Genomic DNA, 25,612 nt, shown 5'->3' on the forward strand with positions numbered 1-25,612 from the left:
GTGTCTGAAGCAAATGCTCATTGTCAGTCAGTTACATTTACCACAAGTGGGGTGACAAACTCAGAGTGTCTGATGCCCAGAGGGAAGGATGGTGGTCTTGGAAGGTGCAAATGAAATCTCTCCGGGCTGTAGGCGCCAGGGCCAGGAATAGCAGAGGAATAATCGGGCCTTTTAGTCCTCCCCTGCATGGTGAAGGACGGATGGCGCTGACGGTAAATGTCCGGGTTGGTGCTGTTGTACTTTCCTGGTCCGGGAGTTGTGGCGAGATCTTCAGAGGGAGCGCCGACCTTCCTCCGGGCTGAGAAACTGTAGCTGGCACTGGAGGGTTTGTGAGGAATATGATGTCCCAGAAGATTAGGAAGACTGTAACTGGAAGATTGATGAAAACAATATAAAGGTTAACAGGAGCACTGAGTGTGATGTAAGATGGTGAATCTGGTGTTATTCTCTGATTGATTTCCAAATTCCTCATGCTGTCTTGGGCACCTACTCCCAAGCCCATTCTTCTTTCCTAAAAAACAAAGGAAACCATATTTATCAAAGACTGTGGACTTAGTAGGAAATGGCTGGGGTGGATATAGCAGGCTATCCCCTCTAAGTTTAGGAAACAAAGGAGCTCAATCAGACGCTATTAAGCAACAACCTCTGAGGCTGGGAATGAATTTCAAAGCAGAAGTTAAAAAGTTGAGGTTCCTCAAATAGCTACTTAACCCTTACTCCATAATAGAGTCAATCTTCCATGTTGTACTGTCGGACTTTAGAGCAGAAATAAATATAGTCAGAGCCTAGTAACAGTGGCTGCAAGTTTTAAAACTGCATACTTAAAGAATGCTCAAGAAATCTATGCACAATTTTAAACGAATTAAGTCCTAGATTGATACTAAACGCTAACTTGAACTGCGTTTATGGATACTGGAAGGCTTCAGGAAAGGGATCCACAAACCAACAGGTGATGTCACACCACTTTCATTGACCTTCAATCTACCTCTCCTCCTCGCCTTTACCTGTTAGGTGCTGGTACAGCATCCACAGAGCGGTATCTGGTTCGAGCTCCAATAACGTGTGATGGTGGTCTGCGGTGGCCATTGAGGGGTGGAGCCTTCTCTGGACTGTAGGCCCCGGGCCCGGGAGTTTGGAATAGGTCACCTAACATAAAAGGAAAGTAGTTTGAAATTACTCCTTTATTTTAGGGTGAAGATGGATGAATGGGTGGATGGACTGATAAATGGATGGATGACTAATGCTTGTCCAAATATCTGACGTCAATCACACAGGTTGAATGGTTTTTTCTTTTCTTTTTACCTTTACTTCCTGTGCGCCCTCCTCTGCCCAAAATGGAGTAAGATGGCGTTTCCATGCAGCCAAAGCGCGTGACCTTTGATCCAACGTGGTACCTCGGTCCTGGGCTGGAGTCCACAGAGACCACTGCAGACAAGGCCAAAAACCATGAAAGTGCTATTCCTTTACTTTAACTGCTCCAGCTTAGCATTAAGTACTTCTTTGTAGCACTCCTTAGTCATGATTGGTCCACTGAGGGCAAGTTTAACAGAACATACATAAATAACTGACAACTTACTGGCACTGCTCATACGACTGTGGAAGGTATATGCTGCACTTCTGGGCTTGGTGAAGTCATGGTTGACGTATCCAACTGTAGGGGGCAGGCTGTAGCGTCCAGGGCCTGGGCCTGACGATGAGTAGGTGGAGGAGGATGGTGGTGAAAATGATGCAACAGATTGAGCTCCAAGCAGCAGTATAGCACACCCACCGCTCTTTGGCTCCGGCTGCATCGTCTCTGATGATTTCCATATGGAGCTCTTTGACTTATTTTCTATGGTTATGCATTTTAACCTACTTCCTCTGCTTTTTGGGGAATGGATTCTAAACAAAGTAGAAATCTCAAACAAGTATGGAGCAACGACTGTATAATTCAGCTATAATACAGTCCATGTGGATGCACACACACACACACATACATACATAACCACACATGCAGGCATACACATTTCTCAAACTGACCTCTTTCTCTAGCAGAGATAATCGGCCGTTTCTTCTCCGCCTCCTCCATAGTCTACCGACCTCTTTCTTCCCTCTCCTCGGCTTTTCTTATTTGAGTCCACTGTTACTTCAGACACATCCCGTTCTTACTCCTTTTCTTGTGTGGCTCTGTCCAGGTAAGTCTCCCAGGCTGAATTATTCATTATCATGAGGTAAAGAAATCCTATCTTGACTGAGGCCCTGATCTGCACAAACTTGTTGTCAACCTTTTTATCTACAAGGTTCCTCAGGAGAAATAGTTTCTACCAAATAGACACTTAAAGAGCTCAAATAATTGTTTAGCATGTAAATCTAAATGTGAAGTGCTCTGCTGAAACAGGATCTTGAAGTGATGTATAATGATCATGTTGGTAACGTGTACTGTAGTTAATTTGTAACACTATTCCAAAGTATTTGGTTACTGTACTGCAGTAATTGTCTTCACTCGAGTAACAGCATCTCAGTGGACATGCTATTAAAGTGGAAGGACCTAGAACATTCCTCTGCTGCATATTGATATCTGAGCATTAAACACCAAGTTCTTTATTGAACTTGTAAGGATATTTATGTGAGTACAAATGCTTGCAAATTTCATTTGGGGTCCTTCTTGATGTCAAGTGGACACAATTTTATTCGAAAAGCCTCACAGGCCTTCTGCAGTATTTATTTATATATTTAACAGCAAAAAGTGGTGAAAATGTGGCTACTTTATGACTACTTTAAATTTTAGAAGTAGCATGTAAATAGTCAAAATGACAGAAATGAAGCTAAGTGTGTTGAAAAGCATAGGCAGAACTGACCAAAAACATTGTGCAGATTCAGATAATTCAGATTTCTTGATGTAATTTTTTATTAGTACAATAAATTTCACAAGGAATTAGGAGGGTTTTTTTTATCAGCAAAAGGTTAAAGGACCTTTTCTGATTCCCGTTTTCTGCTGCTGTTTTTGTCCTTAAAGTCCATTTTCTCCGATTATTTATGCACTTTAAACTAACAGTTTTAGTTTTATGTAAATAAATTACAGTATTTCTTCCAAGACATAAGATTTCTGTCATCGTCCCGGGTTCTAGTGTTGCATTTGTTGAGTTTTCGGTTCCTGTTTTGATTTTGTGATTAATTCGGGTGTTTATAATATTTTTTTTTCTGATTTCCCTAAAGTTTCCCTGGCTTGTGTCCATATGTCTAGTGCATTAGTGCCATTGTCTTTCTGTGTTTACCTGTCTTTGTGTTTTTCCATCTATTCATCCACGAAGCATGGAGCCCATCCCAGCTGTTATAGTGCCCAGAACAGGCTGTCAGTCGATCACGGGATTTTTTTCCCCCAAAAAGCACAAACAAAAACAATGGCATTAAGACTTAAAGTGTCACTGCATGAGTGGCTTCTTGTTTCACCTTATCTCTTAATCTGGTTCCTGTTTTACTTTGATAAATCACATTCTCATCCGTCCTGATTTTATTTTATTGCTTTTGTTTCCTTCCTTAGTGTTTGTCAGCCCCTTGCCTTGCCTTGTGTCCAGTATCGGGTCCTCAGTACTGTGCAGTGAGAACCACAGCACATCAGTATATTAATATTTATATTGAACTTATAAAAGGTTGTGTCAGTGCACATGAGAACAATGGATTTACAGCCACAATTTCCATATCACTGCGGGCCACTGTGGCTACTGAATTAGCACCTAGACACCATCTGAAAAGAGTCAGCTGTGGCAGAAGTTCGGAGTAGGATTAGCATTTGGCATGCACATATAGAGCTCCCCATTGTTGACATTCAGGACCCTGGACACCGGATGCAGAGGTAACTAAAGGCTTGAGAGCAGAGCCATGACCAAGGAGAACTCCATGCTAGTTAAATATTAAGCACTGCTGACTGAGTGCTCACAGGCACAGTAACAAGATACTGCTTGTCAGAGGAAGATGAACTCCCAGCATGACAGAAAACACAACCAGCGTCTCAAGTTTCCCAGATAAACACTGACACCATGTAACAAGCAGGGATCAAAGATGTTACTCGCTGTCGAGCTCTAACATGGATTCATTGCTTCGATGGAGACATAAGCTTGTTATTGCTTGCTCTGCACTCTTTCACATGTGGTTTTTGGTAGATTATACAGCCAAGAATCAAAGGAAAAACAATAAGATGTAGTAAGAGACAGGACCACTACATGCATGCCACTTTTTGTTTTTACTCTCAATCATTGACTGCCATGCTCCATGGACGCCACACCTGTTTCTGCTTGTGAACATTTTTATTTTGCACACCTAGTCATTCTGACTCATTTAAGGCGTCTTTCTTTTGTGCTGCTTGACAAACTTCATCATAATTCTTCATTCATCATTCATTTACAGCCCAGCGTGGTTGATGCACGTTTAATATGTGAAGAACTGAAGGCATCTGCATGACGTGCACAAGATTGTCCAAGTGTTTCTACACCCAGGCCAAGTTTACTAATTTAAGTTAGGTACTTTATTGTATCTATTGTGTACTGTAAATACAGAGTTTTCATTTTTCTTTTAGTAATCAATGTCCCTTTATTTGTGATGTTTTTATATATGTACAGTGGTCCCTCGCTATAACGCGGTTTACCTTTCGCGGATTTTTTTTTTTTTTTTTTTTTTTTTGGTGCAATTTTGCATGCTTTTTTTTTTTCTTACAGTGCATTGAGTTCTGCGTCCTGATTGGCTGTAGATCATTGTCAATCAATCTCGTGCTGTGTCTCCTGTACAGTACAGAATGCGTTCAGCTGGTCAAATTAACGCAGTAATAAATCTTCTATCGCTAGCTGTGTGACTCTGAAGTGCTGTACTGTATGTTTGTAAGTTTTCTCCCCGACAAAACCAACAATGTCGACGAAACGTTTTGCACCGTCAAAAGGAACCGCGGGTGCTTTTGGTTTCATTCTATAATACTGGACTTATTTTTCTACGAAGGTTTGATCTTTAAGAGTGTTTAACAAGAGAGAAAAGTGTGAAAATGTTCATGCCTGTCTGAGAAAAGTGTATAAAGATAAGTGATAAGTGTATAAAGTGTGTAGTGAGGGGTTTTATAGCCTTAAACATCTATAATAATTGTAAAAAATAAAGTTGGCTACTTCGCGGATTTCACCTATCGCGGGTTATTTTTGGAACGTAACTCCCGCGATAAACAAGGGACCACTGTATACCTACTTTTAATTAATTTAAACACCTTTAATAGTTTTTTTTTCAGTCTGGTTTTGTTCTTACTTTCACCAGATTATATATTACTTATTGTAATTTGCTTTGTATAGTCCTCAACATGTTATCATTTCTGTTACTCCTGCTTGTAACTTTCCTAATACAATCCATCCATTTTCTTCCACTTATCTAGTTTAGGCCTGTGGGGGCTGGAGCCTATACCAGCAGGCCAGGAGGCAGGGTACACTCTGAATAGGCTGCAGGTTTGTAACAGAGCTAACACACAGAGAAAGTCTCACATTTATGCATTGGCCAGTTTAGACTCACCACTTCTTAAATGCATGTCTTTGGACTTTGGAAGAAAGCTGAGACTAAACTGGAAAGCACGGATACAGGCACCAGGAGAGCATGCAAAAACAGACAAAGGCCCAAGCTGGCTAGTGGATTAGAAACTAGGATCTTCTCGGCACGAGGCGACGATGACACTGAGCCGCTCTTGACTAATATTCTGTATTCCCATCAGTCCATCTGCCTCCCTTGTAAAGTACTTTGGGTTAGCTGCATTTTCACCTCTTATGCATTGTGGAGTCAACATGATATGTTATTAAGAATCCATATGATCTCTATTGCTTTGTTTTGTTTTGTTTTTTATCCAGCTAAATTGCCATTTGCATTTTGGTCATCTGACCAATATGAGAAGGCGCAGAGTTGTGTTTTTCAGTGCTTGGCGACTCTGGTGTGCAGACAACTATTTTCCAAACCCTGGGTTTCTGACATCATTTTATAGAACAGCATCAGAGTGATAACAACTTCAGTCATTGTACAGTCTTTACTAACTAAACATAATTTAAGAATTAAAACATAGCTTTATACTTTAAATATGCTGGTACAATTTAGTACAAAAATAAAAGGCAGAGAAATGCTTCCGTACACAAACACCATCACGTCATCAGTCACTTACTGACACTCAGAAACAGAAGAATCCTGAGTGAACCAGTTTGGTATAGTATCCAGCTATATAACAAAGAAGAAATTAGAAATACTGTATGATAATTTACTTTTGCCTTTTACATGGGGGCCACGGTGAAGGCTGAGGTGGGAGTATCCATTGAGGTTGAACCGCCACTAGATGGTGCTTTGGATCCACAGGGAAAAAAAAGAAGTCCAAAATGTAACTGAATACTTCTGATCTGATTGCCTTTTTGCACACAAATACAAGAGTCTTTACTATAATCCAAGTTATTCATGCAAATGTGTCATTTTTGAAAGAAGAAGGTAGTCCAAATGGTGCCTCTTGTGATACCAGCATGTCTGTGATGAGTTCACCTTCCTTACGTTGACTCAAAAAGTTACATAAAGGAAGAATATCCCACTTTTTCTTTGGATGTCCTCTTGTGGCCACAGCTGGTAGCCGTACAAAAAATGTCCGGAGCAAACTGTCTTTATAATTCTGATATACGAATACACTCTCTTTATCTCATATACACACATAAACACGAATCACATTCACTCAGTTCTTTTCTTGACTTGTTTTCTGCTCGTGAAGCCAGCGTGTGCTATGACTTATCCCCTTGGAGAACCTGCAAAAAAAATCAGCGTTTATAAAAAAGTTTTAGATTTCTATGTATTTGTGTGAGCAGCATGTGTACACGTGCATGTTTGTGATTTGATTGGAATGATGATGCTTACCTACCTGGTTGCGAACTTTGTGGGATTTCTGCATCAGCACTCTCCACTGGTCATACAACTTCATGGACATGCTGCTGCAGCCGTAGGCGTGTTTCCGCGCCCAGCCAAAGAACTGCTTCAGCTCCCTGCGCAAGGTGGAGTTGGAGTCTCCGCTGGATTTTGAGTCGCAGGAGCCTGACATCATTCTCTCTGCAGGGAGGAGAAACCAGTCAAAAGGTATTAGGCATAGAAAAGGAGTGTGTGTGTGAATGAAGCTTGTAGTAAGAAAGTGCTTTGAGTACTCAAATTGAGTCAAAATAATTTTAATATAGACTCTTATCGTGACATTGCACATTGGATAAAAACCCCTTGGATGTCAAGGGACACTTTACACTCATTGGATAGCAGTTCCTCAGTCACAGGGTTGGCTTGCCCTAAAGTCGGGGATTAAAGTGGGTGGGAATGATCCGGAACAGCATTCTGGCACTTTCAATAAATGAGTAATCAAATCTGAAGATTAGGCTGATACATAATGCCGAGAGAGTTAAATTTCTGTGTGTTGCAGTCTGGCATTGCTCCCAGCCGCCAGCGTGGACACGACATCCCACACCTCACTTCACCCTCAAATCAGTTTTTCCTGTGGTGCGTTTACCCGAGGTGTCAATGTTGCGTCTGCGGTACTTAAGCATCTAGCTAGCACTGCAGAAGGGGAGCTAGCATAAAGATGTAACTTTTCAGTCAGCGCAAGTGTTTCTGTGCAGCTTCTCATGCATGGTGTCTTGGACGCTTAATGTATTTCCCGAGGAGAGGAAGATAAGGACTTTTCAGCAGGTATTATACTTTTAATGTCCTAAGTCATTTTAGAGTTATCTTTTTTCATGATGTGAAATCTATTTCTAAACAAAATGAAGCAGGATTTTGTGTTAATTAACATTTGCATTAAAAATATTACGCTAAGAAATTCAGTACAGTTTAATAGAGACTAAACTGGTTAGTTTGCACGCTATGGAGTTACAGTAACGCAAGGTCAGTGTTAAGTTACATGAAGGGCAGCAGGTAACAATTTAAATTCAAGCTGATGATGCTGATGAGATTCATTCACCAAATTTTTACTTTTATACTGGCTTTATCCCATCTAGAAGTCAGAAATCAGCCATACAGTTTATTTAACATCTCCTTATATCACGTTGAATTCAACTGGATGCACCTGGATAAATCAAAAAAGCAGCAGTGATTCAACTTCTCAAGAAGATGACTAAAAGGGCTTAACTGAACCTCAAATGATCAAAACACATGCAGAAAACATCAAAGATGGAAAGGTCATACTGTGCGTGCAGCAAAGTAAGGAGCTGCTGCTGATTCTGTTATTGTAGCTGTGGTGTTGGTATGGTAAATGGTAAATGGTTTGCACAGTTTGAATTTTGAGGTTATACGCTAACTGTATAATCTGGGTTTATGCCATGCAAAACACCGAGGCAGAATTTTCACCTGGCTCAAATTTGTGGCTTAAAGTTTAAAGTAGTTATAATGGCAAAGTGAAATAAGCAAGTAATGCTCCAGTATGTTAAGAATCTGCAGAGCAGTACTCAAGCAAATGCAATTTTTCACTGTCAAAGACTTTAAAAAAAAGACAGACGAGTGACTGAAAAGACTTTGAGGAGAGAAAGGGAGACAGAATTAAACCCCCCTCCCCGATTTGTGCTTTTTCAGCTTGCCCTTGCAGAAACCCTTCCAGAAAATGAAAAAAAAAATCAAGGTTTTATGAACTGGGTTTTGTTTTCATAGTTGTGGTCTTTATTCCGATCAGTTATGATAACATTTTGCACAGCAGTTATGTCTGGGGAAGAAACAACCACAAGTGCTCACTACTTTGTGAACATGAGTAATGTTTTTTGAATTTTTTGTTGGTCCTGAAATTGTTTATTTTACAACCTATTGCAAGTAAAACATTATCAAAGTCTGGTTTGATTTTGTAATGTCAGGTTGGGCAAAGATTGCATTATGTTACATTGACGGTTAGGCTATTATTTTTTATTGTCTTTGACTGGATTTGTCTAACATAAGTAAAACTGCCAGCACTATAAAAAACAACCTGGAAGACTGACTAAGAAGTGTATAAAACAGTACCACTGAGACATTGAGGCTGCCAGTTTTCAGCAGCAGGAGCGATCTGTGGGATATGCGCACTATGATGCCTTAAAATGCTCTTAAAAACCTCAATAATGGACAAAAAATGACTTCTGATTGCCCTTCTGACTGTGTACGAGTGTGTGCTCACCACTGTGGGGTGTGGAAGCAGCAGTCGGGTGGCTCCACTCACTCCAGATGCCAGCCTTGCGAGAACCATAAATGCCCACGGGATTACATCGAACCTGGAGAAAATACAGCATTAGAAAGTCTGAAAGCTACTCTGAAGTACTTAATCATTACACATCGAGACATATCCAACGCACCTGGACGAAATATACCGTTCCGGGTCTCAGTCCAGCAAGTCTACAAGAGGTCTGATTCCCAACATCCTCCATCACCTACACGACAAATCAAAGACACAAACACAAAAGCGCTGAGCGCTGGAGGTCTGACCACAGTATTAAATACCAATGGGCATAAACTAAAACGCAGGACCGAATCAAGATGCAGAAAACACAACCGCAAACCATGTACAGACCCAAACATGCATGAACCTCACATTGTTTGGTGGCTGCTGATCAGCATGTTTATGAAACTATTTTAATGTAACTGTGCCTGCTGGGTAAAATCTGTTCTCTATTATTTATTACAGAGCTGGATATGCTGGGACACACACACAGCAGCGCTTACAGGTACTCATGCAAACAGCATAACTGAAGACAGGCAAATAGAGAAGAAGAAAGGCACACATGCTGCAATTAATAATCTTGTCTAATAATCCTCACTTTCTCTCTGGCATCAGTCTATAAACACTTGTTAAAAAGGACTCAAACAAAAAACAGAACATGGAAATTACTGGCATCAAAAGGCTAATGATGTGATGTGGGGGAGCCAAACAGGCAGAAGTTACAGCTGAGCGTCTTACAGACATATTGAAGACATTAACAGCTGAGATGTATCCCTCCATTCCTCAGCATGACCTCATGATTAGGGCTGGTTCAGAGGGAAATGGTGCTTTGTTTTCACCATCGACCCTTTAAAACCACTCTGTGTCGAGTCTCCAGCTCTCCTCCTTCAAAATCGTATCATCCCTCCTCCGCCTCGCTCCACTCCCCGCCTTTTCTTTTTCCACTTTGCGAGTCAAGACTTGCTTATATTACATCGGTGTAATTCCCCCTTAATTACAGGAGAATCTTCACTCTTACCCAGAGGAAAATGATTTCTGGGAAGCACCATCTGCGCGTCTTAAGGTTTTACACTGTGTTTTTCATTCATTAAAGGCTCGTGCGGAGTTACACATACAGTGGCTTTGGGCTGTAGCTTCTAGATTTATGACTAATGAAAATTTCTGACCAGCCCAACTATTAACTCATCTGGCAGAGGAGGCCTCAATCAGGCTACATCAGAGGTGATTACAGCACAAGGATGAGAAACAGCTGGGACAGTGCTGCTGTTATACAGAAAAAGACAAAGAGAACAGATTTGCATCCTTATAGCTATGGATTCGTGTCCTCTACCTTCCAGTCTTGGCTGTCCTCCAGCCTGTAGCGGATTTGGTATTTGGCCTGAAACAGGAAGTCTTTGAGAGCAGGCGGGGCCTCCCAGCGAACGCTCAGCTGGTCCTCCAACTGCCCGACGCGACTGACGGTCACACCTGATGGAGGGTCTGTGGTCACTGGAGAAGGAGGAATGGCATCAGGACATTAAGCATCACATGCAGAACTGATAATGAAAAATATAGTGAATATATTTAGGTCTTGTGGTGCAGGTGGAAACTACTGCAACATCTGCACCCAAAACATCTGATCAGTGGCATGCCACATGATGCTTATCCATTACTTTGATAGTGGCAAACACACAGAAAGTGCAAGAAGAAAGAAACAGTCCCTGGTCAGAATGAACACATGGATGTAATGGCTCCATCTTTTTGTGTCCTAACCAACAGTTAATAGCTGTTCATGAGAGATTACCCGACTCATACATTTGATTCCCTGCTGTAAGCTGTTGCCTGTATTACAAATGTATGTGTTATAAAGAAATCGAGCACAGATAGGAAATAGTTTATCTGTCTGCTCTGTGAGAGAGGCAAATACCCCCTTGATTTTTATCAAATAGCTCTAACAGATGCTGTGGCTGACTAGAGGTTGATTTGAACCACTAATCTGAATTAAAACATTAATGTCACAAGCATTTTTTTTTAGTAAAACAAAGCATATTACAACAACAAAACTCTTTGCTTAGGGCCTTTTCTCTACCTCCTTATGTTTACACGACCAAGCAATCCATTCAGTTTCAATTTTAAGCAGTAGGAGTGATGTCTTTATGTGTAACAACACATTGAAAGATTGCTCAGTGTTGCCGGAGGTTTGAGGTCTCTAGGCGCCTTTTAGTTTTGCAGAGTTGACTTGTGTGAGCTGGAAGAGGCATGTTCATCTGACAACAATTATCTTTTCGGCAAACAAACATGTGGTGACTGAGCATTATATTAACTTTACTCGTTTTGGGGCTTTTGAGATCATTTCAGTATCTACTTCAGCTCCTTTTTTTCAGAATGCCATCACTGAATAGCTAGTAAATAAACAAGCTGATCAGAGGGAAGAAGAAGAAGATGGGAAAGATTCAGCGCAGGAAAAATGGGAGTTGACACAAGAGGCTTTTTTCTTGTTGGAAAGAGATTAAACAGTAAACCGAAGAGTAAAATGTGAATACTAATACTTTAGTGGACACACATAGGGCTCAATGCAATTATAGCCAATGACATCTGCAGATGGAAACATAGGTTTTGTTAAAGTACACTGTAAAAAATACTTCCTGTTGTACAGGAAGCTTTACTGTTAAAGTCTACCTTCTGTACTCTGCAACAACAGTTTCTTACTGTATATAATATTTTTAAACCTGTATTTAATATAAGCTTCACTGCTTCCTGGATATCATTATACTGTAAAATGTAACTGCATGTCCTCGTCCATGTACACTGAGTTTATCCACCTTTGGCAAAGGGACTGAAAATACCTGCATTCAAAGATTAAGAGATGTGGCCCAGTGCTTTTTTCCATATATCATTTTTCTTCTGGCTCATCTGTCCACAACTATAAGAATGGTTTATAGGTCTACTCAAGACGCTGAAGATGCACGCAGGCTATATGCAACTATAGGGGTCTTGATCAAACCATGAAACCACACAGAACATCCACAGCAGTCAAACAGACTAATTGCAGAACAACGGAAATAAACACGAGAACATGTGTAAAATAATGATTTGAATGTAAACATTTATATTCCCATAAGTTCTTGCGCTTGCCAAAGAAAAATATTTCATTATGTGCAGTAGCTTGCTCTTAACTTTTTTTTTCTCAAAGGCATCAGAATTTACAGTATTCGTCCGCATTCACAAAATACGGTGCATCGCTGTAATTTTACACCAATTTGTTGCAGTGTTTTAACTGAAATAATTGATTTTATGCTACGGTTGATAAAAAAAATGTATCTCTTTCACAATGCAAAACCAATGTTAGACATGAGTTTTCGTTTCATTTTCTTGAAATCTGAGATTTCTTTTTTCCAGTTACATAATATTAAGGACCAAGGAGATCATTTTTTTTCTTTTGAATCGTGTTTTTCTATCCACTACGTCATTTCCTTTTGATTTACTCATTAAACGTAACAACTTAAAAATCAACAGAGACTATTTCTTTGTCCCGTGTTAAACTTCTAGAAAAGAGGGTTCCTGTTTCCTCACATTGTGATTGTTAGACATGGGACAAACAGCAGGGCTCACAAGACTCGAGGCTTTAAAATAACAGAATATATATTGAATATATGAATATATATAATATAGCATCTTTGTTCAAGATGCTAGAATTGAGCATAATTTAAAGTTATGACAGTAAACTATTGTTAATTAAAAAACTCTTTTTAACATCTATTTAAAAAAGAAAGACAAATGTTCCAGTATTAACAGATAAAACAGACTGGGGCAATAACAGAATGATAGAAAAGTGTCAAATTGTTAGAAGAAAATGGGTTTTTACTTAATTTAAAAGTAATACATAGTAATGGTATTGTTCTCAGTTAACAGCAAATGTGATACCCTGAGCATTATATGCATTTGGCAATAAAAGTCAATGAGACGTGACAGATTACGGATGAATCATCGTTAACATATGCCTTTCCTCAATACGTCATCATTTCAGAGTCAGACGGCGATACAAGTTTCCTCTAGCCTCTCTGTTCAGAGGATTCCCTGTGAGTAAGAAATGCAGGGGAAACTGTAGGTGTTTCCGCCTCGCCTTCATAGCTGATCGGACATGACCGTATACTCCAGTGAGTCACGGCACCCCGATGCAGGTGTGGTTGGTTGCTGTGTTTCATGACACGCTGCTGCTGTTGTGGTAACTACTTGAATGAAAAAGTGAGGCCAGTGCAGAAACCTCCCACTCTCTCTGCCTCTGTCTCTATACTGTTACCAGGACCTGCCCAGCCCTCAGGGTGTGTAAACAGGTGCGTGCATGCATACATTAGGAAGAAGAAAGGGATTACAACTTGATGGACACTTGTTTCCTTGCCAATGACGTGTTCACCTTCGAAACTCCATATGGGCTTCTTCCAGTATATTGTTAGGAACATGTCAGGAGTAAACCAGGTGAAGAGTTCTTAGCTAATCAGGTTGTATTATTTCCGGTCCATGTCATAAAGCCTCAAAGCCCAAACTTTTCAAGCCTCGGGCGTCTACGGCCGCCTCAGAGACAGGATTAGTCCCAAGGATCAGCCGGGAACATTCCTAAACTAGATAAAAGGGGGTTATAAGGTGGTGCACATGTGTGTGTGTCCAGTGAGCATGAGTAAAAAGAAAACAAGCTCATCAAAAGGGAGGGCGTTTCCAGTCATCGCACAACTTTGCCTATCCAGGTGTCAGCATGCATGTGACTGAATGTGTGCATGTGTGTGTGTCTGTATGTGTGAGTGAGTGTTGAGGATAATGATGTATGCTCCGTTGGCTTAAACCGCACTAAGCTAGGCATAACAAAGCTTTAAAAGGAATTGCCCCTCAGTTTCTATCAGTGAGAAGCCAGATCAGTGCTTGTGAACAACTTTCTCTAAAAGGCAGAATTCACAGAAGTCAAGCCAATGACCTGTCTGTGGAAATAAAAGTTGTTTAGATCACAGGTACTGACTTGGGGGCCACAAGATAAATCGAAAGAGAGTCTTGAGATGATGAACCTGGCAAGAAATCAGCGGCTTAGTCTCACTGAGGAGCTTTAACATTTATTTAACAATCCCCCCCCCCCCCAAAACCATCTGATAGTATCTTCTATAGTATAGAATCTATACTATGTCGTGTGTATATTGTATAGAGCTGAACCGAGTATAGTGTATATGATATTTACACTTTAAGAAATGCCTTAATAAAATGTGGCAATGAAATTTGACATAATGGTAACAAATTAGAGTAAAAATCACTCTCTACGGAAAATATAGCGTTTTTTTTTTTTTTTTTTACATCTTTTTTACCTTCCTGTTAGATTAGAAAGCACTCTCGTATTCCTCAAATCACTATGAAGCAACTGAGACTTTCAGCTTAGTTTAGGATAAGACTAGAAACAGACAAATTCATTAGGTACCCTGGCTTTGTGCAGACTTGAAGTAACTGCTGCTGGCTAAGAAAAGTTTTGGCAAATAACCTCCTGTAAAACCACAAATTGGTGTCGTTACACTATGTTTTAAACAAATGCGATGCATTTTAGTGGCGCTTGAAGGTGTGTTTTAGATTTAGCATTCTTAATGATAAGGGAAGCTAGCTGCACAGCAAAGAAGGTGGTCTAGATAGTTTCATGTCACTCTCAGTAAGAAAGATAAAGGCTGTATTTCCATAACTGTAGGAGTGTGACTTTAAACTAGCCTGGATTGGTCAAATTGGCGGTACTAGAATTGGCTAATTTGGTTAGAAAACATCATGGTGTCCTGCGTCAGGTAAGGTGTTTTCTCAAAGTTTGCTGTCGGTCTTGTTCTATTTGTATAAATTACAGTGTTTCCTCTTTAATGTTTTGAATCAGTTATTTTCTCATGTTTAATCTTGGTTTTGCTGTGAATGTTCAAATAGTGAATTAACACAAGGGAAATTCACTCATTGGTTGAACCTCCAGCAGATTGGATGAAGGATCAGGTAGACATTTTTTTCCTTCTGAAGGCTAACAATAATAATAATAATGGATTGGATTTCATATAGCGCTTTTCAAGGCACCCAAAGCGCTTTACAACAAGCCTAAAAGGTTGCTGCAAATCATCCTAGATTACAGCCAGAGGCCTCATTGACACTGAGATCAAGGCTCTCAGAGCAGCAGATGAAGCACAAGGGTCAAAGCGAACTTCTTCTCACACTCACCCACGTCTAGGATGTCAAGGGTGATGACATCAGAGGTAGCCCAGCCTAGCTGGTTTGAGGCCTCCACCCAGATCTCGTAGGGTGTGAAGAGGTGCAGGTCCTGGGTGATGCTGCAGGAGTACGGCTGTGTATGAGTGTAATCTGCACACTCTTTCTCTGTCCCATACCATCTGAAAGAAAAACAAAACACTGTGTATGAGTGGTACAAGTTGCTAATTTATCCACCCCTAGCATTTCTATCAAATCTTTATACCAATTGAAATTGAAATTAAACTATCTGTAGGTACAGCATATAGACTTATTTTCCTTTTGATGTTTTAAAAAGGTTGCTTCTTCTTCTTATTTTTATTTAAAATCTATATATTTTATAGCGCTTATACCCCATATGAAAATCATTTTTAAATGTTTTGCTTCCACATTGAACCATCTTCTCATGACACTCAAGCTTTCTATTATTGAACAGCGTTCACTTTGGGTATCATGTGTGTTATTGTTCTTGAAAATAAATCCAGCGGTATTTGGATTTGTTTCCACCTCCACTTAGACTTCTTTCATGGGATTTTCTAAGCAATGTCAGTATTGTAAAAAAACAAAAAACAAAAAAAAATCTTATGAAATATACTGATTTTAACTGAAAACATTCGCAGTGGGCTTACTCGTTTAAAACCTTGGCTGCGTTTTCATGTTTTATTTTGTTTTTCACTTCATCCATTAAGTTAGGCTACTGAGAAATGTTATTAACTGGCCAAAAGCCCTCCGTGCCAACTGGACAGTCATAGCACAATAACAGTAAGTAAGCATGAAAGGTCTCGATGCTTGCCTAACAATCCAGGTAAGGAAATCCCAGAGAGTTGATTGTGTTCATCTGGATGCAATGTTTTTAGTGGGATAAATCTTTCATCACTCATCCATGTGAATTCTTCAGTCTCTAAGACTAAAGAAATTGCTTGGATGAGTGAAAATGCTGCATCCAGATGAAAAGAATCAGCTTTCCTGGGTGAAAGGCTTTCTGTTTTTTCTAGCATGGTGTTGATAGGTCCACTATAAGACCGACTGTACAACTACTGAAAGATTTTTTTAAAAATGTTTTAGGTTGCTCGGACACTGTTGGAAGAATCTGTTGCTGTGAAAGTTATTCTTTTTCTGCTTTTGCTATGTGTTAAAAGTGAAGCTTTGGCTGCCTTGTTCAGGTTGCCTTGTTCACACTCTCTGTGAGCAAAACTCTGGTTTGGGGTGTTGCTGTTGTTGCTCTGAGGTTTAGAGGTTTGATGCTGGGTTTGCAGTGGTAGATTCCTGTTTTTGCATGAAGTAGTTTTGCTCTTTCTTGTCCCTTAGTTAATCATTGCCCCTTAGATCATTCTTTCTATCCACGAATCGTGCAAACCAAAGTAACTATGTTGGTCAAGTCAAGACAGAATTGTCTGATTAGTAACTGCATTCTGATTACATTTAGAACAGTGACGTAATGAACAGTAACTATCTGCTTGTCCAAAGCTGGACATTCTCACATATAGCACACAAGCAGAGATTATCTGCCACAGATGTGTTCTTACTAATGGAACTACTCCCTTTGGTTTAGGAAAATGGGTGTCGGCTTTCTAGAGTGACACATGATAGCCACCAGCTAACTGTTCTCACATGGGTCCATTTGGAAACTACACAAACTGTGTATTAGGGAGCTGGCAGGTGTGCTTAATTTGCAGTCCGAATGATTCAGATGTTTGCATTCTCGTGCAAAGCTGCGTGTGGGTAGGTAATGTGTAGATAGTAGTGTAATTGATTAAGATCATTTAAAAAACAGTGAATTGAGTCACTTGTAAAAGTTAAGCTGCAGTGCGTGTGTGCATACCTGAGTTTATACTTGAGCTTGTACTGCGTGCTGATATTAGTCTCCCCTTTTCCCCCTGGGGCCCAGCTACAAGTCAGGTCTTTGGTGTTCCTGGACCAACAGGTCAGATTGACTGGTTTCACTGGAGGCACTGGGAGAGAATGGGGTGAAGATGGAGAGAGAGTAGGACGAAGACAGAGGGTGGGGGAAATTTGTGAAGAGAAAAGAGAGGAGAAAAAACATGGCAAAGGAGAAATGATGAGTGAGGCTACAAAGTGATATTCCTCTGGAATAGCTGTTGTTTTGTGTCTTTTTGTTACTGGCGTGTGCATGTGCATGTTCATCTCTCAGAACACAAGGTGCTCAGGTCTAGTGTCCCACAGAGATCTTGTTGATTGCATCTTTCTGTGTGTGTGTTAGAGAGAGCGTGTTTATGATTTTGTGTTCTTGCAGTTCTAGTAAGCATTCTCATCACTGTTAATAATAGTAGTAAAAGCTCTTTAAACTTACTGTAATGAAAAAAAGACCAGAGAAAAAGACCACTCCCCCCAATTATCTTAATAATAATAATAATAGTCTAATTATATTGTTTAAGCTATACTCACTGGACACTTTATTAGGTACACCTTGCTAGTACTGACTAGGCCCCCTTTTACCTTCACAACTGTCTTAATGCTTCATGGCACAGATTCAACAAAGTGCTGGAACATTCCTCAGTTTTTAGCCCCTGTGGACACGAGAGCTTCACCCAGTTGCTGCACATCCACGATGTGAATCTCCTGTTTCTTTACATCCCAGAAGTGATCTATTTAGATTTAGTGACTGTGGAGGTCATTAAACTACATTATTTAGAGAGATTATTTGAGCTTTGTGACATGGTATGTTATCCTGCTGAGAACATCCATCATCAGAGGATGGTGGTCAGCAACTATACTCGGGGGGGCTGTGGCGTTTAAACGATGCTCGTTTGGTGCTGTGGGATCCGGAGTGTTCTAAGAAAATATCCCCCACACAATTACACCACCACTGCCAGCAGACTGAACCACTGATACAAAGCAGGACGGACCCATGCTTTGATGTTCTGAACCTACCATGTGAATCTTGCAGCAGAAACTCATCAGACCAGACAACATTTTTCCAGTTGTTTATGTCCAATTTTAGTGAGCCGTGTGAATTATAGGTTCAGTTTCCTGTTCTTAGCTGACAAAAGTGGCGCCTGGTGCGGTCTTTTGCTGCTGTAGCCCATCTGCTTTAATGCTGAACATGTTGTGCGTTCCAAGATGCTCTTTTTCATACCTCGCTGTCATAAGTTGTTATTTGAGTTACATTGTTACAGTCTGGCCATTCTCCTCTGACATTTGACATCAACAAGGCTTTTTTCTCCCAGAGAAATGCCATTCATTTCTCTTTTTCAGACCATTCTCTGTAAACCTAGAGAAGCTTGTGTCCCAGTAGATTAGTCATTTTAAAATACTCTGCAACGAACAGCCACATCACATTTAAAGTCACCTTCTTCTTGTTTCTGATCCTCAGCAAGTTGTCTTGACCATGTCTGCATGCCTAATGAGTTGCTGCCATATGATTGGCTGATTAGATGAATGGGTATACCTAGCAAAGTGGCCTTTCCAGGACCAACACCTGCTGGTTCCCTGCCATACTAACATGGATGGCATTACTAAGTCTTGCCACCCTGTTAGTGAGATTATTGCTATTTCACTGTCAATATTCATGTCCTTATATATGTTTACTTGTATTCTGGGTAGAAAAATAAGCACATTTTTCATAGTCTCATACTGTTTCACAGCAAACAGGAATATGCCATATTAGGGTTGTCATAAGCCCCAAATCAGTAAGTTCTATAAAGTTTACTGTACCAATAAAAAAAGAAAAACACTACGTCTCAAAACTGTAGAAGTACAGACATGTGTGTTTGTGCGTGTGTAAAATGTCAGGCCCATACTTTATGAGTGATAGTGCGAGTAATGGACCACACAGGTGGTTAAAGCGTCGGGCAATAGAGGCCTCTCGCTGGGCCTGAAGGCAGGAACACTAAACATAAAATACAGCTACAAATGTGCAGGGACACTTAAAAATCTGCCCACTACTTGGTTGCTGTTTCCTTTTACTCCCATTTCCTTTTCATTCCATTCATCTCTTTGGTGTATTGCTCCTCTAAGTCCTCGCCTGCACTTATACATTTACGTAACATTTCCTCGTAGCGAAGCAGAGAAGCAAATACAGAGAATCGTCAGAGGAATAAGATTATTTTAAAGTCATACATTTTATGCTTCAACTTACTGCCAACATAGAGACAGGAGCCAGCCAGTATGTGTCCCTTGTGATTGTGACAGACAAGGTTGTCACCAGATGTTTGCTTGGAGGCATTGAGTCCTGCCAGCGTCACACTGAGGTTAGTCGGACTAAGCACTCTGTAGAAGGAGCTGGGCAGCTGTTGACCATTCAGTGTCCAGAACAGCGAGCTGGCGTGGACGCCAAGTTCGGGGTGGACCCAGCAGCTGGCTGTCAGGTTAGACCCAATGCGAAGTACAGGGTCCTGAGGGTAGATGATTGCTACATCTGGAGGAGGGTGGGAGGACATGGATATTAGAGGGAGTATGTCTTTCGAATGGTTTTAAAGTTTAGGCTAATACTTGAAAAAGTTACTGCCTGTGTTCAAGGGGCACTCCAGATGTACTAAAGTGTAGCTGAAGACAAAATATCCAATTATCTGCTGGAACCTTTATTAACAGTTTCAGTATAGCAAAGCTCTGGACTTGTGCCCTACTTCCCTTTCATTTTTGGAGCCTCGTGTCTTCTCTCTCGGCCCCTCAACCTTCTGATAATGCTCTGGTGCTTTTCACCACCTCCAGCTGGATAATGTTGCTCTATTTCAAATTCCTGTTCCCTGTTTTCCAGAACCACTCTGTCCTGCACTGTGCTCTCAGGTTTAGTGTTTCTTGGCTCTAGTGGAGCTTTGTTAGCAGGGCAGTGCTTATCTTGTAAGCTGAAGGCATGCTGTTTCTGGTCATAACATGGACATGTCCTAACATATTAGTCAATGTGTTTTTATCATCTTGAGACACTGCTCTGGTTCTTTCACTGGGAATCTGTTTCCAGCATAAAGTCCCTCACCCACAGATGGGTTCTGACTCGTCAGACTCATCGACAGCTAAACTGGTCCTGCTGCAATGTGGATATGAGGGGCTGCCAGGCATGTTAGCTGAATCCCTGGCAATTTTATTTCACAGCTCCACTCCAACATCTTCCTGAGCCTCTTACTACGAAGCCACACCCTACAAAGCTTTTTACCCCCTCACTGAAACCCCTAACAGAATGCTACACAGTGCTACCGTCAATATATGCTCGATGCCATGCCTGTGCAAGTTTTTAAACTCTGTGCTCTCTGAGCTCATGAGCACAGGATTTCAAGGGTAGCAAAGATAAGTTTCAGTATTTATGGAATGCAATGGCTGAGCTTGAATCAACTTATTGTGAACAGTGAGACCACTGAGGCACACACAAATCCATATGGAATCTCATCAATGGTGGAGTTAGACACTCCCATGGTTGTAGCTTGGTTGATTTTGCATGCCTGTCTCAACATATGCATTCATGTTTGGCCACCACATGTAGCTGCGGGCCAATGTCTTCATTCTTGAAACCCCTGAATTGGCCTCATGAAGTTGTACTTGTGCTGGAATTATCAAAAGGCTTTCCTACAGTATGAAGCCCTCATCCACACATCTACCTTCAACTCATGTTGTCGCCTTACGTAGCACTGCATGTTAGGGTCACTTGTAAACTCTACAGGGCACCACATCACAGTCAGCCCAGTCCCATGTACGTTTCACCTGTAAAGGTCTGCTGCGCCTGGTTTGCAGTGGAAATTTACTGAGTTGCCAAATTTGAGCCTTCCTTATATTCCATGACGTAAACACAGGCTGCCCAGCATTTTAGCTGCTGCAAGTTGAGTGATGCCCTATTTTCTTCTAAAAGTCAGAGCAGCTCTTTGTGGTAAGTCACTATCACCCTGTGTTTTGGCAGTTAGGTATTAATTCATTTGTTCTTATTGTACATGTAAGTGAAAAACGATGGGCAAAGCCTCATTCTGCAACCTCATTCCTTGGTTTGTGTTCCAACAGTGCAACCCTGCCCAGCGCATCACATTTGAAACATCATTGTCATGAAGGTGGTTTGCTGCCCTCTTGCTGTAATGTGACAGTGGGTTTGCTCACTGTCTGCTGCATGGTTGGCTAGCTCAACTCCCTGCTCCAATCTGATTTTGTCCTCTGCCTGTGGTGGCTGATTTCTGCACACCATCCTCAGTGAAGCCACATTTCAAATTCCCGCAATGAGAAAAATGGCTTTTTTTGTACTTTACTTGAAATTTGTTGAGGAAAATTCAAAAGTTCCATGTCAGTCACTGAACTCTGAGTCAGATTTGCTTGTTTTTCTGTAAATCCCCCAAATTAAAATAATCAAAATGTTAACAGCATTAATGGGACAACTGACACTGCACTGATTAGTTAGTGCTATTTGTGTATTGTGAAGAATTGTAGTTAATGTTTGGGATTCACAGGTTTGCCAGCCTGTCATGTAACAATTTACCAGTGAGCAAAAGATAACTGCTTATTTGCCATATTTGTTCCCCATTAAGCAACCTTGTCCTGCTGTAGATTATAGCTTTGGTACCTGTTTAGGACTGTTTGTCTTATATAATTGTTGAAGGTTGCGAGACCCACTTCTGCTGAAATATAAGTTTTATTATAGAAAAAGCACAGCCAACATAGCGTGACGCTGATTCTTTTGTTTTGCCCTCATTTAGACCCCTAACAGAACGTTAGAGTAGTAATAATTAAAATCTTACTGAGAAAAAACCCTTTAAAGCTATTCTTTTTTCCAATGTCCTGACTAAACCATCTGCTTCATGATTCTGTGACAGAAATCTGCAACTAATAAGGGATGAAATGTCTGAATTGGATTATCTATCACAATCAAGCAAATGTGCATGCTTGTGCATGCTGAACTTCATGCTGTAGTATGAAGTGCAAATGCTTCTATGTAAAATTATTTGGGCAATGCAGAGTGTGCACTATTTTGGGATAAAACATCTGACAGAAAGAGCACAGACATGCGCTAATGCAGTTTCGTTAGATCTTTTAACCCTCCCTCTCTCACTTGCATTAGCTAACACTGACGCAGTTCAGTTTCGTTGCTTTTTTGTATTTTTAGTTGTTTTAGCAAAGAAGCTGCTAAATAGTCAAAGAAAGAGTTTAACTGTTTATCTCTTTATCTTATCTGACAACTAAAAGTCAAACAGTGGAGCTTTGATCTCACTACAAGTGAACAAAACTATAAAGGAACAAAAAAAGATGGGGATATGGAAGAGAAGAGAGGAGACAAGAGGGGACGAGAGTTAAAAAAATAACGCTAAGTCCAACGTATTGAAAAGTGCGTAACTGTGGAAAACCTTTTATGAAGGAATGAGCGAAGAACACTGACTGAGAGCATCAATACTTTGTTAGACCACTGTAAATCTGTGCCCGGGGCCACATCTATTCAGCTGCCAGCCACCTTGCGCTTACAGACAATGTTGTGGGTCTTTTATGGAGGAGTCGCCTTTGAACAAGCGAAATCAACTGTAACTCCGCTCCAATATTAATATGGTAACCCCATCTTGAGCTCTGACACAACACTTCCACACATTTATGCACACACAAATGAACACAAACAAACACTTGCACAGAGGCTGGGTTGTCTTTGTCACCGGATACAGTGGACTGCGATCCATCTGAATAACAATCAGTGTTTATGTATTCCAGGCACTGAGGACATTGCCCCTGAGCAGGGTGTGAAGCCCCTTTAACACTCCTTCAAACAAGGCGGTTCTAGACGAAATTACTGCTATTTATTGCCTCTTGGACACACTCACTGGAGGAAATGGTTTGTAAAATATTATTTGTTTGGAGAGGTTGAGGCAACTCGAAACACAGCTCTCATTGGGGCAGGAGACGAGCTTATGGGGCAAGTTCAGCCGAGGAAAAGTTTTGAACTTTTGTTTGAGAGTGAAAGGTCTCCAGTGGACTTAAGCGGTATTGAGGCTGTCAGTCTTCAAAGGTACATGCCACCTCCTCTTTGTATTAAAAAGCTCCTCTCACTCATTCATGCAACGCTTGAAAGGCAGCCAATACTTTTCTCTGTCTGCTTAATAGAAGTACATGTGGAACTTTTTGAGGGGCCGCTTGGACAAGCCAAGTGAAAGAAGTCACGCAACATTTAGTGACAATGAGCCATGCAACGTCGTTGGGAAAGAGACCGAGGAAACAGCAACGGATGTTATTTGTTTCTCTTGAGTTTTTTGTTTTTTTACAGGTTTACATTTGAGTTATTTAACTGATGGTCTTATCGAGAGAGATTAAATTAGCTTATCTTAGTTTAAATAGGGCGCACAAAAGGAAAATATAGGATAGAATAAGTTTGTTTTTGATTAAAAGTCTGTTTTGTTTTAAAAAAGTTTTAAAAAATATGATAATATCCCACATAAACGTCTCATTGTTTGTTCACGGAATACATAAACTAAAAATGTAAAAGTTTATGAGCTGCAGTGAAAAGTAATTATATGTTAGTGCAAAAAAAATTCCACATTTAAACTGTTTTACTATGGTGGCATTCGTAAACCGCAGCATAGTCAGTGAAAGGGAAGCAAAGTCCATTATTACAATGAATAAAATGGTAATGACCGATTATGTCGTATAATAAACAGCAGGGCGGCTTATGATCAGGGCCCATTGTCTCCTTTAAGCCCCTAAAACTATAGTTTCTTTTATTAGTGCCTTTGAAACAGGATGAATAGCAGGAGATCCTCACAGTGGAGCTGCTGTTTGCCAGCGAGCTCGCCATAAAAACTAATCCAACCACTTAAAGAGTGAAATGGACATAACTTTGATTTATTTAGATTATTGTGCATTAAGCTGGTGGTTAACATTCTCCACAACCCCAGCAGATGATGTCATTGTGTTGATGTGGTTCGTAAAGCCCCCATGCTCTCCATGTGTTTAACGAGTTATGGCCTGACTTGTTGAAAATCAGCCTCATGGGAGATGAGTTCTCTCTGCAGGGAAACGACCAGTTTACTACAGCAGGAGCCCATCTATAACATGAGCTGTCAAGTGGACAAAGTGGCTGTTTTCTTTTTTCGTTTTTTTTTTTTTAAATGTATCCAGAAAGCCAGCAAAGTGGATCCAGTATGTGTCCCAAGGAAGTGACCTGCTGTTATGTAAGGCAACTTAGGAAAGAATCCGTGGAATTGGTGTTATTTTAGATTGGAAACACATTGTAAAAACAGTATTATTCAAAGAAAGCCCCCTGCAATTCCTACATGTTCTTATATGGGGTTCATATAATATTTCTTGTATGGAAACTATTTGTGGTCAACTATTTTTACTCTACTTGATATGAGCATAATATTTATTAGATTCATCCTTTTGTGTGTTTTTTCCAGTGACTAATATTTCTTCCTAAGTAATTGTGTCCCACGTGGTATCACTAAAACACTGTTGTGCTCAAAAAACTGCATTTTTCCCCCTTCAAAATCGTATTACTAGAGCGTAATACTCCAATATTAACTTGCCTAATACATTTCTAAAACGTTTCACTGTAGTAGCAGTAAAAGTCTATTTTTACAACATATTTATCGCCAGAATCAAACATACCGGAGCAAGACTTGGACTGTCACATGGTGCTGGTGTTTACATTGGGATATTTGGGTGACACTTGGTTTGCATTGATTTCTTTCGAAAAATATATAAATATTAAATTAAAAAATAAAATTAAAAATTAGAATAAAATAAAATAAAACATAACAAACATATATAGCCAAACCCCCAAACCTTTCCCCAGCACTATCGTAACTTTGCGCATCGATGGACATCTGTGTGCAACTTACGTGTGGACAAGGACAGCACGCCGGGAATGTGCAGCGTGAGGAAAATCAAGCAGAAATCCAAGACGCCTTTCATTTTCCACCAGTTACTTTTATATATGTCTTGACTTCTCGTCCTCGTGTTGTTGCTCTGTCGCCTTTTTTTTTCGATCGATCCTGGATACAAATTACGCACAGCAGAAAGAGGAAAAACACCACGGGTTCCAGGACCGGATTTTATTAACAAGGCAACTCTCGGGACTGAAGAAGCGCACTAGAAAAAGTGTGACCAAGTGCGGAGGCAAAAAAAAATCACCCTCTGATAAGTCTTGGAGTAGCTTGTCCTCATTAAAGCCAAAAAAAGCGTGGGCATTACCACGTCCTGTTTGCAGTCTTCTCCCTTCTTAATGCTTCCTGCAGCTAAATCATACACAAGTTCATACTTTTTAAGCCCCTCCTCTCTCTCTCTCTCTCTCTCTCGCTCTCTGTCTCT

The 25,612-nt window shown here is 40.5% G+C and overlaps 2 protein-coding genes across 3 annotated transcripts; both read right to left on the bottom strand.

The window, feature by feature from the left end:
* Nucleotides 1-3: 3 nt before the first annotated feature.
* Nucleotides 4-2,080, bottom strand: odf3l2a (outer dense fiber of sperm tails 3-like 2a). The gene is made up of 5 exons (XM_039602970.1): nucleotides 2,020-2,080; nucleotides 1,577-1,687; nucleotides 1,303-1,425; nucleotides 1,005-1,146; nucleotides 4-369 (listed from the first exon to the last, which is right to left on the bottom strand). Exons 1-5 carry the CDS (start codon nucleotides 2,066-2,068, stop codon nucleotides 24-26), a joined length of 771 nt encoding a protein of 256 aa, XP_039458904.1. The 5' UTR covers nucleotides 2,069-2,080; the 3' UTR covers nucleotides 4-23.
* Nucleotides 2,081-5,959: 3,879 nt separating this feature from the next.
* crlf1a (cytokine receptor-like factor 1a) lies at nucleotides 5,960-25,612 on the bottom strand. 2 transcript variants are annotated; one of them, XM_031747182.2, is made up of 9 exons: nucleotides 25,144-25,612; nucleotides 19,497-19,775; nucleotides 17,220-17,349; nucleotides 15,371-15,540; nucleotides 10,506-10,663; nucleotides 9,312-9,386; nucleotides 9,137-9,230; nucleotides 6,880-7,068; nucleotides 5,960-6,770 (listed from the first exon to the last, which is right to left on the bottom strand). In XM_031747182.2, the coding sequence occupies exons 1-9, from the start codon at nucleotides 25,214-25,216 to the stop codon at nucleotides 6,754-6,756; spliced, it is 1,185 nt and encodes a 394-aa protein (XP_031603042.1). In that variant the 5' UTR covers nucleotides 25,217-25,612; the 3' UTR covers nucleotides 5,960-6,753. The 2 variants fall into 2 exon arrangements, with proteins under 2 accessions (XP_031603042.1, XP_031603041.1); XM_031747181.2 differs by having other exon boundaries at nucleotides 6,884-7,068; nucleotides 25,144-25,608.

Source organism: Oreochromis aureus, linkage group 19 (assembly GCF_013358895.1).
Source record: "Oreochromis aureus strain Israel breed Guangdong linkage group 19, ZZ_aureus, whole genome shotgun sequence".
Classification (NCBI taxonomy): domain Eukaryota; kingdom Metazoa; phylum Chordata; class Actinopteri; order Cichliformes; family Cichlidae; genus Oreochromis; species Oreochromis aureus.

Excerpts from the sequence above, each read along its gene's own strand:
- crlf1a (XM_031747181.2), bottom strand. The coding sequence starts at position 25,216 with ATGAAAGGCGTCTTGGATTTCTGCTTGATTTTCCTCACGCTGCACATT. Across the intron at positions 19,776-25,143 it reads CGTGCTGTCCTTGTCCACAC|ATGTAGCAATCATCTACCCT; the intron begins GTAAGTTGCACA and ends ACCCTCCTCCAG. Across the intron at positions 6,771-6,883 it reads CCCACAAAGTTCGCAACCAG|GTTCTCCAAGGGGATAAGTC; the intron begins GTAGGTAAGCAT and ends TTTTTTTTGCAG.
- odf3l2a (XM_039602970.1), bottom strand. The coding sequence starts at position 2,068 with ATGGAGGAGGCGGAGAAGAAACGGCCGATTATCTCTGCTAGAGAAAGA. Across the intron at positions 1,688-2,019 it reads TATCTCTGCTAGAGAAAGAG|GCCCAGGCCCTGGACGCTAC; the intron begins GTCAGTTTGAGA and ends ACTCATCGTCAG. Across the intron at positions 1,426-1,576 it reads CAGTCGTATGAGCAGTGCCA|TGGTCTCTGTGGACTCCAGC; the intron begins GTAAGTTGTCAG and ends CCTTGTCTGCAG.